At 39.9% G+C, this 15,032-nt stretch overlaps 1 protein-coding gene across 13 annotated transcripts in view; it reads left to right on the plus strand.

The window, feature by feature from the left end:
• cacna1g (calcium channel, voltage-dependent, T type, alpha 1G subunit) overlaps positions 1 to 15,032 on the plus strand; it is a 208,763-nt gene that overhangs the window by 132,831 nt on the left and 60,900 nt on the right. For all 13 annotated transcript variants that reach the window (XM_086302859.1, XM_086302861.1, XM_086302851.1 and 10 more), the window contains 2 exons: positions 4,757 to 4,825; positions 7,777 to 7,961. In XM_086302859.1, the coding sequence (XP_086158985.1) occupies positions 4,757 to 4,825; positions 7,777 to 7,961 (254 nt within the window). The remainder of the gene's footprint in view (positions 1 to 4,756; positions 4,826 to 7,776; positions 7,962 to 15,032) is intronic.

The following is a 15,032-nucleotide window of genomic DNA, read 5'->3' on the forward strand; positions in this document are numbered from 1 at the left end:
GAATCGGCTTATAACATCCAAACATGTATATTTTATCACTCTGCTACTCTTTGAAAGTACCTGCTCTACATCACCCCACTGCGCCAACTTGACAACACATGTAATTTACTTTAAATAGAAATGTCAGAGATAAAGCGTCTCAGTCACAACATTTTAGCGTGGAATGCACGCTACATAATTAGCTTATTGTCCTGGAAGTTATGTCACTCGCATTGCATTTGGCTTGCGGTCCATTACTGTTTTGGTTTGGTGCTGTGTGTTGCCTGGATACTGTCGTCCTGTAGCTCAGTGGAAATGATTGAGGATGATTATAGCACCTATTATGATTTATTATTTCTAATTGAGCTAGGGGACAATGCATCACTGTCTAAAGCTCTAAACTGAATTATATCAGCGTGAACAGGATAATGTACGATCCATCGAAATTTTCAGGGGCCGCGTCATCGCTCCAGACCACTTTAGAATAGAAGTGCCGCTAGACACAAAGAGAAATGCCAGTTTCTGCCTTTGGTTGCTGTTTCTCAGCACAGGCAGATTGATCCACATTGTGTTTCAGCACTTTTACAGCAGCCCCTCTGAAAAGTACAACAACAGTATGTTGCTGGGAAAATACATATCTAGTTCTTTACAGTATAAACAGGTGTAAATGGCTATAAACAGTTAATTTCTGTGAAGTATATGCAAAATGTAGCCTGAATTAATTTGTCTGGGTTTTTTTTTTAAACTATGACAATACCACATTTGTGACACTTCTCATATTCCCTGGGCTGTATGTTTAATGAACTACACAGCCACAAAAACCTTTAAGAAGTACAGAATTAAGATAGAAGTGGTGCTCTACACAGGATGTGATGAAAGATTTATTTTTTTATGTGCATCACTACACGGTGTTCATTATATAACTAATGATACTGAGTTCCTTTAAAGAAAAGAAAGGCACTGAACCTCTAAAGGGCTTCCAGTGTAAATCACCTACTGAAAGTGTTTAGTAATGGGTTTTGCTTTTACTGGCATATGGCTAAACAAAGTACCTCTAGGTCATAGCTGGCTTTTGCCACTATATTTAGCATTACTTCAAACTGGGTCTGATTCCTGGGGCGACCAGACTTGTGGTCAGGCAAACAAGATTCCAGGTGTTGAACTGCGAATAACAGCACCACCACCACCGGAGATGAAGGTTAAGAAGCAAAAGGGAGGTGCTTTACTCCTATTGAGGGTGCCCGGATTCCTGTCACTGTCCTGCCTTAGGCTAAAAATATATCCAAGATGTAGAGAAATAGACCCAGAGAATATACATAGACAAAAGTTTATTGCCTCATCTTTTTTGATGATATGATCAAGTGAAATGAAAGATGACTCATCTTTTTTTTTGCCATTTAGCTAGCTAAAATGACACTGGTTAATTGCAGTATTGCAGCTAGTACACTATATTTAGCCTGCCTGTATATCTTTATTTAGCTTGCTATATGGTTGGTGATATTAAAGTCTTGTTTGTGGCACATTAGTATATGTGAGGGGGCAAACTCACAAACACTTCAGATGTTGAAACCAAGCACACCATTGTTTTTCTTGTGACATTACCAATAAGTTTGATGTGTCACATGACCCTCTTGGCCACCATGGTCACCACCCATCTTGAGGAGTTTGCCCCCTCACATATACTAATGTGCCACAAACAGGACTTTAATATCACCAACCATTCCCATGTTATTACGGTGTATCCATATAAATGGCCCACCCTGTACATTTAGCTGTCTCTTCTTCAGACCGAAGAAGGCCCTTGAATGAACAACAAAATGTTTTCTCCCACTGAAAATGCTAAATCCTAATGAACAGAATCAACTTTCTGGGATTTCCTTTCTCAGTGATTGAGAGCATGCATCAGGGCAATTAACGCTCTGCAACACTTAAAAGGTAGCCCAATATTAACTCAGTCAAAGTATCTAACAAAAACAAGCTTTATTAGCTAATTTAATTCACCTCTGGCAGTCACCAAATTTATTACCATTGTATTTCTGGTATCTACAGTGGGCAGCAACCTGCATTTTTTACTAAAAGTTACAAAATGTTAGCTCTTTCTTCTTCTACAGGGTTCTTAAAAATGTGTGTTTAGGGCATTAAACACCTATAGTTCACATACTGTGGTCCAGAATAGTGGACGACTTTATGCTTTATGTCCGCTTTTTGGCTAGAAACATCTGGCCAATCTGGCCAGACACATCTGATGTATTCATTGGAGTGTAAATGTGTGTGAATGTTACGGCGTTTTCACACCTGTAGCTCGTTTACTCTGGCCCAAATCAGTTGATGAGTTTGTAAACTTTAACTTTTTCCAGTGATTTGGTTTGTTTTCACACAGAGGAAATTTATACTAACTTGCTGCATCCCAGAACACACAGTATCCGTGGCTATGGGACTTTTTAAACAAACTAGTAAACTGAACCTGGTAGTTTGTTCAGATCGGGGTCTGGTCACCTGTTTACACCATGAATGAGCTGCTATGGAGTTAATTTGAAAACGTGCTGTGACCACCGCCTCCAGTTTGTTATTTTTGGTCTGCACCCGAGCGTGATTACTGTGTTCACATCTGCACAAACGAACCACAACAAAAGGAAAAAACGAACCAGAGTTTGATTTAAACAAACTAAACACAGCAACTGTGAAAACCCCTTAGATAAAAGACATTAAAAAGGTGCTTGGCTAAGTGAGATATATTATGTAATGTTTCTTCCTGTTAAAAGGAAGTTTTTCCTTCCCACTGTCGCCAAGTGCATGTTCATAAGGTTTGTGAGATTGTGGGGATTTTCTCTGTATTATTGTTGGGTCTTTACCTTTCAATACAAGGAGCCTTTAGGCGACTGTAGCTCTGATTTGATCTTATATAAATAAAAGTGAACTGAACATTAGACCGAGAACAAATTGCACTTTTTGCAGCTTAGTTAGTGACGCACACTTTAAAATTTAACATCAAAATTTCTGTTGCTTTGTAATGAATGGAGGTATGAACACTTGTTTACAGAGAACAGGAATGGCTAATGTCAAGACTGGAATTTATAAACCCTCGCTACGACAGCATTCCCAGTGATGTCATGCCTGACGTTCTCAGAGACTTCAGAAAAATCGCCACAGGACTGCCATCTCTGTTTATACGTGTGTGCATAACTTTGCGTTCCACTGAGTATGTGTGATGGTAGTTGGAGGCCGTGGGAAAGAGAGCCACCTAAACCCACACACACGCTCACACGCACACATGTACATTCAGCGGCAGGACAGGGTCATGTCTCCTCAGACAGAGGGGATGCAGGGTAAACAAGCACTCAGTGAAAGGATCTTATTCGTGCTTGTTTTCTCTCCTCAGTCCTTGTTTAGCTCAGTAAATAGGCTCCCATCCTCTCCTGCATGCGCACACACTAAACTACTGAGAGATACTGCTTCAGGCAACAGGGGAGCATGGGAGCGCAATGATATGATTGTGTATAGATGGAGATATGGTGTTGAATTGTGTGCATACACACAACTAATTAATGGTGCTTGTTTTTGAAAATGACTCTCTCATGAAAAAATAAAGCATCTGATGCAACATGCTTGTTTAATTGGTGAAGTGCCAATTTCAGCCTTTAATTGTTGTTTCTCAACACAAGCAGTGTGTGTTTCACTGTGAGAAATTTCACAGTTAACTTACAGTGAAGTGCTGACAGTGTGATTTGTCAGCAGTTAAAAGCTCAGTGTGCAGTATAATGTACATTATACTGAAAATATGCTTTGCAGTATAATACTGTTCCTAGTGAAATCGCTAGAAACAGCTTATTTTTGTAATATATGACGTGTTTTTAGAACCAATAATTTTTTTTTTTAACATGATAGTAGTTTATTCTCAAAATTCCACCTTTGTGATTGAATGATTCATAGGTCAGTTTAAGTGGCTTGACAAACAAACACAATAAAACAAAACATTATTGAAAATGAGGTAAAAGGACCCGACTAAAACTGAGTGAAAAAGCAGCCAATGTCCAAAGAAAACTGTGAAAGACCTTCAGAAAGCCTGGAGAACTACTATTCAAGACTCTTTAAAAAAAGAAATGAAGAAAGTCAGGTTCCTTGGAAACAGAATAATAAAGAAATGAATGATGACTCGAAACTTTTGCACAGTAATGTACACCAACACAAAATAGCTGAAATAACCATTCCTGTGCTACTCCTCAAAGGCACCAGTGCTTTCAGCATTCAACTGTATTTAAAAGAACAATTTTTTAAAGTGTGCTGTTGTTATTATTCCACTTGTTCCCAGTGCAGTGCTGTTTATTCAGGGAGTTGAAGAGTTTTTCTATCATTGCATTGTTTTAAAAAACAAAAATTCCTTTTTTTCTTTTATTTGATCTCATTTATTGTCTTGAATTTTACCCCTCGGGGATTTATGAGATATTTGAGTACATTTTTTTACCGCTCTTATAAGGTTGCGAGCATAAATACCAAATCAGATCCCTTGTTTCAATATTTCATGTTGTTTCAATACAAAGTAAACGTTATAATTGCCTGCCAGCTATCATTAGAGAGCGTACAATAGGGGTGTTTGCACAAACATGTTTTCAGATAGTGTATGTGGAAAGCAGCTCTCATGCATTATTCAGCTGTACACTAGTCAGCTTAGAAGCAAACAGTAAAAAAAAAAGGTGCTCAGAACATTTCATGAGAACTACCTCCGCTCAACGAAGCCTCTCTCTCACTCTCTTCTTTCCTTTTCCCTTTTGTTTGGCAGGAGCGGGTTTTCCTGACAGTGTCCAACTACATCTTCACAGCAATCTTTGTGACTGAGATGACTGTAAAGGTGAGTCACGCTGAATTGCCAACAATACCTTTTAAACTCCAGTGCAAAGTTTGTGAAAGGCTTTGCTCATTTTAGCCACTGTGTGAGAGGATGTTGCATACTCCATACTTACTTTTACCCTTTTAAAGACTCAAATATCTGCTGTTCATTCTCCCATGAAGTTATCCCTGACTCCTGTTTTTATTCACTTAGTTGATTTCAGCTCTCGTGCCTCAAAATATTTGGTAGGTCAGGTTATTTTGGTGCCGTGAAAACACTGGTTGCCTCGCATCGAGAGCGCGACTTTGCTCAACTTTGCTCTGAAGTTTAAACGAAAATGATTTGACACCCTGGTGTTTGCAAACAAAACAAAGATTTTTGCATGAGAGGAAGAAACCCAAAGCGCACTCCCAAAACCTCCAAGACCCAAAGCTGTAGCGATAACAGAGTCTGCCTGATACCTGCATGTAGTGGAACGATTCCATAATAGAAAAGAAAACAGAGTGGGCATGAGGGGGAGGGAGGGGAGGGGGAGAACGAGAGAGGTGAACAGACAGTGAATGCACACCTTCTGAGGGCAGTTTCATAATGCTAAGAGGAGGATTGTCTCGCCAGTATTCAAATGGCCCAGCTTTGAATGGAGGTCCATGGCAGCGTGGGCAGGAGCTCGCGGAGGCAGAGGGGAGGAAAGTTCATCGGTGTCACTCATTCAAAGCCTCTTTCTCTATTTTCGGTCCCGGCGACTCACAAACGTTGGGGTGGCACACAAATACGCACACACAGAGCACTGGTTTTATCATCTAATGCTCAGGGAATCTGTGTGTGATGCAAAAATGTAACAGTGGCGAATGGTTAGCATGAAAGATTTTAGCATTTAAAAAATGAAACAACTATGCGTCTACTCTTTTATCTCGTGTTTCAATTATAATACTATAATAAGTCTATTGCCCCATTTCGGAGGGAGTTTTTATTTTATTTAATTTTTTAAAAGCAGCTGAACACGGAGTGGAAGCCTTTCATATTAAAAATCGATTGCATTGTTAAATATTACACATTGTATTTTTACGCCTGTTGACTTCTGACAGATGTTTAGTGTGTAGTTGATGTCCCATGTTGCCCTCAGGTGACTGAGCTGTTAGCAGTTACATGAAATGCAACTGAATTTTTCATCTATACTTTTTCAGTGACTGTATTTAAATATTATATATTATATATTCATCTACTGTACATTTATTTATTTAATGAAAATGAAGCATTGTGTGAGTAAGTAAGTGCTGTGTAACTGTTTCCATAGGAATTCAGGGGGTAAGTAGCAGCCAGAATTAAGTAAGTGGCAGACTAACTGACACGTAGTCAAATGGTCTTGACTAATTGATCATCAGCAAGTGTGAGCACCTCCATAAAACCAGAAGTTTGCACATTGTTTGGCAGTTTGCACATCTGGAGGACTTAGGTCTGTGTGGTCTGTCTGTTTGTTTGAAAGGGTTATAAGGCAATTTACAAACAAGTCCATTATTCTACCGTGAGAAACATTATTCACAAGGGGAAACCATTTGAGTCAGCTGCTAATCTTCCTGGGGTAGATGTCCCAGTAAATTCATATCAAGGTTGTGCAATGCTCAGAGAAACTGAAAAAAAACCCTAAAAACTAAAAAGTCACTACATGCTTCAGTTAAATGTTAAAAGTTCATGGAAGAAGAAAATTATGGCTTGTTTAGAAGGGTTATTAGATGAAAGCCTTTTCACTCTAAAAAGACTATGGCAGCACAGCTGAGGAAAACTGCAGCTGAACAAACCAAAAGATTTCTAGAGCAATGTGTTTTGAACAGATAAGTCCAAAGTGGAAATGTTTGGCCATAATATATAGCAAAAATCAAATATTGGCACAAATGCTTCAGCTCTAAAGCACGGAGGTGGAGGGTGATGATTTGGGCTTGATTCGCAGCAACAGGACATCAACACCTTGCAGCCATTGAGTCGACCATAAACTCCTAGGACTGCCAAAGTATTCTTGGGTCAAATGCGAGGCCATGTGTTTGAGAACGAAAGCTTATAATAACAATAATAATAATAATGGATTGCATTTATGTAGCGCTTTTCGAGACCCTCAAAGCGCTTTACAATTCCACTATTCATTCACTCTCACATTCACACACTGGTGGAGGCAAGCTACAGTTGTAGGCACAGCTGCCCTGGGGCAGACTGACAGAAGCGAGGCTGCCGTATCGCGCCATCGGCCCCTCTGGCCAACACCAGTAGGCGGTATGTGAAGTGTCTTGCCCTGGGGATCGAACTGGCAACCTTCCGGTTACAAGATGAGCTTCCCAAACTTTATCATATAACAGCTGAAAATGTACAAGAGAACAGCTGAAAAAGAAGAGAGTCAAGTGTCGCAATGGCCTTGTCAAGTCCAAATCAAAAACAAAGGCCTCTGTAGCAGCCTTTTTTAATTAATTGTCCGCTATATTGATTAGTATCGACTTATACAAATGATCTTATCGCCTCTCATCTTTTCAGTTGGAGTATTGTGAAACTGCATGATGCAAAAACTGTTGTCTTGGCCTAATTTAATAAGTTTGATCTCAGGGAATAATGTTCTGGAATGCATATCGCTTCATCAGCAGAATACGTGATGAGTGAAACCTATGGAAATAGACATGAAGTTTGGAGCGCTTGCAGCTTTTATGATCATCACTGCCACACAAACAGTCACTTCACTAAGTCAATAAGCTGGGCGTATGGGACATTAAGCACCGACTCCTAATAAATAGAACACTGGCTTGATAAACAAATTGCAGCCACAGTGACAAAAATAGATATTAAATTACTGATTCGTGTATCATTTGTCTGCCACTTATATTCATGGTGAATAATTCATTTGAACTAATATCCAAACCAAACTGGCACTCGGCAGTCTAAACTCAGTGCTTTCTGCTTTATAATAACATACTGTTGTCTTCTTTGCTGTCCAGATCGTGTCTATGGGCTTTTTTTTCGGGGACAAGGCGTACCTGAGGAGCAGCTGGAACATTCTGGACGGGATGCTCGTCATGATTTCTGTTATTGACATCCTGGTGTCTCTCATTTCCCAATCCGAAACCAAGATCCTGGGCATGCTCAGAGTGCTGAGGCTGCTGAGAACTCTGAGACCGCTACGGTAAGTGACTGAACGTCATAGATAACTTCCCCTGGGGATGGTTGTTGTTAGCATTTTATTGATAACAGCATTGACACCAATACTTCTTATCAATTCAATTCAATTTTATTTATATAGCGCCAAATCACAACAAAAGTCGCCTCAAGGCGCTTCAAATACTTCTTATCAATATACGTATTTGCTGATATTCCTGGCCTGCTGTAAAATGGATATGGGTGCTTTTGATGCATTAGCACATTTTTTTCATCTGAGCTTCACAGCAAGCTGGTATGCAGTACTGTACTTCTGGAGCAAGCAGTTGTGGTAAATGCCTTATAGTTGAGAACGTGAACAACCACAGACAATATGCAGTTGTTTATCTGTGGTTGTCAGGACTGTTGACACCAACTTTGTGTTATTTTGACTAACAACAACTCAGACTTACTTTAATGGAGATAATGAGTTTCTGTGTGGTCATGGTACTCTTGAGAGGTTGAGAAAAAGAAGGAAACTGAACTTTAGGTTTGATGTTTATCCAAGAAACTTGTCTGTGAAGGTTTTTAGTCATCCAGCTCATCGTAGTCTAAAGAGTTTGGAAAGAAAGGCATCTGGACTTCTTTAAGTTTCACCGCTCAACTGGTGGAGAGTCCCAGATTTAAAGCCCTATGGGAGTGTCGTCAAGAGGGTCATGGACCCCCTATTGATCCTCAACCTAATCACACAAGCCAAGCTGTGTAGGTCACAATCAGCCAAGGTTTTGGGTGAGTTCATTGTGAAACCTAGCCCCACCCTATCATGTGATTTACTGAGGTCAGATGGTCCAGGATGTGGGTGTTAAGGCGTCTGGGAAGGGATCTCAAAACTGGATTACAGATGGCAGACAGTTGGTGTCATAAGCCACCACCTCTGTTCAAAGATGATTGTTCACAGTGGACATAGATGGCTTTTCCACTCCTCTTTCAAACCATCTGTCTTCTCTGTCCAAAATGTGAACGTTGGCATCTTTGAAAGAGTGACCTTTGTCCTTTAGATGCAGATGGACAGCAGATTGTCCCGTCGAGATGGCTCTTCTATGCTGTGCCATGCGTTTATGAAGTGGCTGTTTGAGAAGCTTTGATAATCTCAACCAGTTGCTCTTAGAACTGAAGAAGCTTCTCGGATGAGAGGTAAAACGTCTTCAAGAAAATGAAAGAAGTCCAGACACTTTTCTTTCCAAGCTCCTTAGATCCTAGAACCTTCTTCACTTTTACAAGCAAAAGGTGGAGAGTCCAATATGTTAAACTCCAAGTGTTTTTTTTCTATTTAGAGGTCCTGTTGATCATGTGAGCGGAAAGTGTGAAAAAAAGGGTCTACAAGCTCTTGAATCATGGGGCGTATTTCGTTTTTCACAGGACTCTATACAAGTCTGCGAAAACCTCCTTTTTCACATGACAGTATAAAATAATAATAATCAGTAGCTGGTGAGCAATGTTAAAAGACACATATAGGAAAGACTCTTAAATACAGCAAACGTAAAAGTGTTGCAAATCCTTGGTTCAATAGTTCCAGTAGTAAAAACGATATGTTTTCAAGTGTTGTCATAAATAAGTAGGAACAAACTTCCTCTCAGTCTCAGTAAGGAGATGCAAGTGCGTCAGTGTGTGTGTCTATGTGTGTATGCATTTATTTTAGCATTTTATTCATGTTAATGTCAGCATGCACACAATTTCACAGTTGTGTTTATTTGAGCGGAAATAATTCAGAAATTACCGATTTGAACATCGATTTTGTATTTTCCAAATATTTGCACTGCTTTGAGTTTTATCCATTCTTTGTGTGTGTGTGTGTGTGTGTGTGTGTGTGTGTGTGTGTGTGTGTGTGTGTGTGTGTGTGTGTGTGTGTGCTTGTACACATGCAGCCTCTTGGATGTCTCATCTCGTGAAGGGAATATTTATCACCATTCTCGGGAAGAGCACAAAAATCAAATATTCATTTTCATCCTGCCAAATTTACCCGCTGAACAGCACTGATCTCTTTCCCCCATCCTTTTGCTTTTTTAACTTTCACCTTTGACATGAAAGTGAAATGTTTTGACGAGACTGCTTTTGCTCTCCTGCGTTCAAAGCGCTACTTTCGTCTTTGACTTCGTTCTGTAATGTTTGGGTTTAATTAAACTGGGTGAATTTCCAGTTAGTTGGCCAGGTTCTGTTTTTTTCATCACTTTTCTGTCACATTCCAGCCTTCAGAAGTTACTTGGTTTGGGGTTTGTTTGTAGTGTTTTCTTCATGTTCCTACATGTAGGCATCAGTAGTTTAGTAGCTACAATGCTGTTCTTTTTAAAAGAAACTATGCTCAAAACTGGATTAACCTAATGTCCACATCGTATCTGTGTTAGCAGCGTTTACTAGTACATAACAACAGTTAAGTGTCTGTTATCAGTCACTGTAAAACCTTCTACAACAGCAAAGACTGTTTTAATGCAAACTGAGGATTGTGTGGGTTGAATGAGAAATTGAGGCATAAATATAGTCCCTTTTAAACTATTGTAACAAGTAATTAACTTCTAATCTTTACTAGTTACTGGTTTGTGCATGTTCTGTTTAACGGTTACGGATGCTGCTAAAAAAAAGGCTTAAATAGATATCTCATTAACCCTCTGAGGTCTAAATTATTGGCGATGACGCCAATCCTAGCCAGAATTTGCAACTTTTGTTTTTATTAAATTGTTCACTCAAGTCTACTCGATCAGGGACAAAGGACGTAACCATTCTTACTGACACGCACTAAAAAGTGTTCCATTTATATTTGTGTTGGCTTTTTTCTGTTTGTATGAGTTATCACCAATGACAGCTTAGACAAGGGGTGGGGGAACTCCAGGCCTCAAGGGCCGGTGTCCTGCAGGTTTTAGATGTTTCCTTCATCCAAATGGCCAAAAATTACTGCTCAACATGTCATGAAGTTGCCTGGAGTTCCCCACCCCTGCCTTAGACCTTAGAGGATTCATAAGCAACTTCTTGCAAAGTGCAATCTTGTCAGCAAAACTACTGAGCTGAATTGCACTGATCTTGTTGGTGAAGTGAAGCATGGGCAGATGAAGGACCGAGTGGAATTTGGTATGGATCCATAATTATTCTCTGCAAAAAAAAAAAAGGAAAAAGAAGAATCTAAACAGGGAATTGGCTTTTGCATTGACATTGCCATTGGCGCTGACACTGGCATTTGCATTGGCACTGGCTTTGGCAGGGGAATCACTGTGAGTGCCCTTTTAGAAAGCCCGTGATCTTCCTGTGGATAATTCATTATGGATATATGTTTGGGCTTGCAGTCACACTGTGGGATGAATTTGTAACTAATGAAATCCCTCAATGCAAAAAAATCAGTCTTTCTTCAGCCCTGGTGCTGTCTTACTGAAATGGTAATGTGACATTAAAAGTATAAGCTTGCTGTCAAATGAGTGGCTTCCTAATTAAATTTGGTGCAACTGTGACAAACTAAATGCTTGAAGAGATTCACCTGTTTCTAAATGCCGCTGAATCCTCTTTAAGTCTTCCTGTTATACGCCCTGCTTTATTTAATCCTCAGATGACAGCTGAGTTTGTATTAACAGGGCTAGCAACGGTTTTAAAGTCAGATTAGAAAAAAATATGAAACAATTACAAGAGGAAATTGGACCTATTTTGAGTCTGGGGGAAATATTTTTAGGAGCAAAGGGCAACAATTTCCTTCAGGCATGATGTCACCAGTTTGACGGAGATGCAGAATGGCAGGGAACGATGGGCAGATCTAGACTCGATACAAAGAGAGGCAGAAAGCAAAGGAGAGAGAAAAGACAGGAAGAGAAGAAGAGAATAAGAAAGAGCTGAGCTGTGGAGCTTGGTTCTCTTCTCTGCTGAGGCTGCAGATGAATTAAAGGAAAGAAATACCAAAAATCATTTTTAAGTTATTAACTTTTAATCCATAAGAAGGAGCGCAGCTTTAAAGGCTATATTAAGCTATAAGTTTGCTGCTCTGGTTTATACGGTATAGTCTGATTATAGTGTACTCTGTACTTAAAACTGTTGCTTGGAAGATGACAACACTGACTTCAGAAGCAAAACAATTATCAGCAAAAAATTGTGCTTCTTGAAGCTAGCTACTACTAAAACTAATACTGAAGTGCTAAAAGCTTAATCCAGCCTCATTGGGAAGATGCAGACGCAGAGCAGTGATGCCTGTAGCTGTGTTGGCACAGATCATTTCAAACATTAACAGGACGTTGTATGGACATCAACATTAGTTGTCAAATCATACTCCCTCATGTGTTTACTAAACAAGCTAACTAGCTAACTTTTCCTCTCTATTTAAGCATAAAAAACAAATCGCATAAGATGCAGGACCACTGATAGCTGCTACATAGTGCAGACGCTGGATTATTTAGGTTGGGCAGGACCCAGGTGCAGCCATTGGAGACAGAGATAATTAACTAAAAAGCAGTTTTATTGCCAAATCTAGAGGCTCAAAGGAAATACAAAAAACAAAATTAGGTACTAGGAACCGGAAACTAGAAAACATGTAAACTACTAAAAAAAAAGGAACTCGCAGAAAAATAAAAAAAAACACACAGTATGAGCTGACGACGTGACCACGAGCAGAGGGAGACTGAGGACATAATTACAGAAAAACTGAAAAAAAGTCTACAGAGAAACAGATACGGGGACAGCAACAATGGAGACAAGAGATAAACAAACATGAAGACAAGGCTGACTAAACACAGGGGAAGACGATGCACTGAAAACTCTAAGATGACTAAGAACTGAAGGCTAACTGAAGCATACTTTATACACAACGTAAATATAACCATGAAACTATGAATCACACAGAATATTCCAACAAACAAGTCTGGAAACACAGAAAGACCCAGTATCAGGACAATTTAGTGTTATTTGTCTGAGAATGGAATAGAATACAATAGATACTTTATTGTCATTTACAACACAGAGCAATTAGTCTAGTTAGTTTAAGAACAGAGTTTCGGTGCATTGACTTGCCATCAGATTAATGTGAGATTTCAAGGTGACTTCTTGAAATTACATATTTGGAGAACAGAATAAGCACAAGAAATGTATGAATGGCTGGTAAGATTCTTAATATCAGATTTTAACTTTCAGCCAAAGTAACTGCTGAGTCCTTACTTAGGCTGTAGTGACACTAGAGAAAACAGTGGTTGGGTACCATAGTGCAACAAAAAACTATTACCACTTATGATCTTGCATAGCGTTGCTTTTAAAATGGGTTGCTTCAAAGATGGTCATCAGGACTGTGCCCACGTGCTGTCAGCTGCTATGTTCAAAGTGACTTTGATGTGTCAAAACCACAATAAAACAGCAAGAGTCAATTTGCTATCAGTAAGCAATAGAATGGTTGGGCAGTGGCGTCAATTTGGCAATTACATCGAATCAGTTTGTGGATACAGTGATTAACCATGATATATCAGTGAAAATCCAAATCTATTGATGTCTAAAATTCACATGAACCTCACAGATTTGAAACTGAAATTCAGAAAGTCCTCTAGAAGTACTGAGGTAGTTGTTGAAGGTCAGCGGTTTAACTGCAGAATGGTTGGCATGCTTGCTGCTTCAACATGTCTCTGAATACAACAAGAATACAAAGAGTCAGTAACCACATAAGTTGTGTCCCCTAGTTCAGCTCATAGGGGCAGATTGATTCAGACTGAATCAATCGGGATGACAGTGATGTGTCAGTTGGGTTAGGATCCTAAATATTTGGAAACAGGTTGCCTCCAACGCGAGAAACAAGAACAATCACCTTGTGATTGAAAGTTGTTGCCACCTGTAGGTGTTGCATCCTCAAGCTCAAGGTCACCACTTAGGTCTGGTAGCCACAACTACTTGCATTTGGTCACCGACAACAATATGAATAAATAAATGAAAATAATCAATCTCACGGGCAACCACCAATTTCTTCTTAGTCACATGGAGGTTGCTGCTCAGTTCCAGAGTTTTTTTCCTTATTTGTTCCTGTATTAAGACTGTTTTAAGTGCAGAAGCCCAACCCACCAGCTGTTCAAACCTTCTGTTTACAAGGGGCAGCCAATCAGAAGAAAACTGGCTTAAAGGGAAGGGGAAAGGAGCTAAAATGACTTGGTTCCAACAGAAAATCAACTGAATAGCTGCGCCAAGCCCCGGTATGAGACAAATGATTGTTTTCCAATCATGACTCAATGCAAAGCTACTTTAGTCGAGTCCAAAAATAAAATTATGAAGCAGGAAATGAGCACAACGGGGCCCTTTTAAAAATATTTACTAGAACATGTCATTACCATTTTGCCAGTTTGTTAAATAAAAAATTACAGCAACCGCTCAACCAGAATAATGTATGTGTAAAACTTCCAAACTGTAACATTAAATCAGTTAGTCCCCCAAATTCCCCAAACACACCAGAAAACAGGCACGGCTTCATAAAGCTACAGAATTTCCTTCAATATCAGCTTGTTATCACCCCAATTCAACTGTGGCAAACTCACACTCACTGGGTATTTTAATTAAATATGAACTCGTCTGTGTTTTCCCCTCCGGCACCGCGGTGGCACATGGGGGTTCACGCAGGCAGCATCAGAGCTGCCGACGCCGATATGAGAAGAAAACTCAATCAACAATCATTCATGTCCTCAGGGCCTAAAAAGCTGTAGCAACTTAGACGACCAAGTTTTAAGGCTACAATACTTAGTTACAATATGCACTTTGCACATCTTAAGTGCGATAAGGTGAAGCGGTTGCTCTAAACTAGCCGTGTACGTTGGATGAGTTTTACTGCAACAGGCGTTACGCAGGAGTCTGTTGCTGTTTCCTCCTCATTAGAGATATTAATGATAGCATTCATTGCACGCGCATGTGTGTTGTGTGCGTCTGTGCATGTGACAGAATGATGCATCGGCTTTGTTTAACAGGGAGCACTCACACACCTCTGCAGTCATTCATCAAGCCCACTACCTGAGCTGAGGGCAGTCCTCGGGGAGGTCCCGCGAGTTAACACCCCCCATGTCATCGAGTGGCACTTTTATGTCACCCCACAGCACCTACAGCTCATCGACAATTAAGGTGCAACCTAGAAACC

The sequence above is a fragment of the Aulonocara sp. 'chitande type north' Nkhata Bay genome, linkage group LG8, assembly GCF_057382095.1.
Source record: "Aulonocara sp. 'chitande type north' Nkhata Bay isolate Kocher_YH1m ecotype deep benthic linkage group LG8, A_spYH_male_GT1.1, whole genome shotgun sequence".
Taxonomy (NCBI): domain Eukaryota; kingdom Metazoa; phylum Chordata; class Actinopteri; order Cichliformes; family Cichlidae; genus Aulonocara; species Aulonocara sp. 'chitande type north' Nkhata Bay.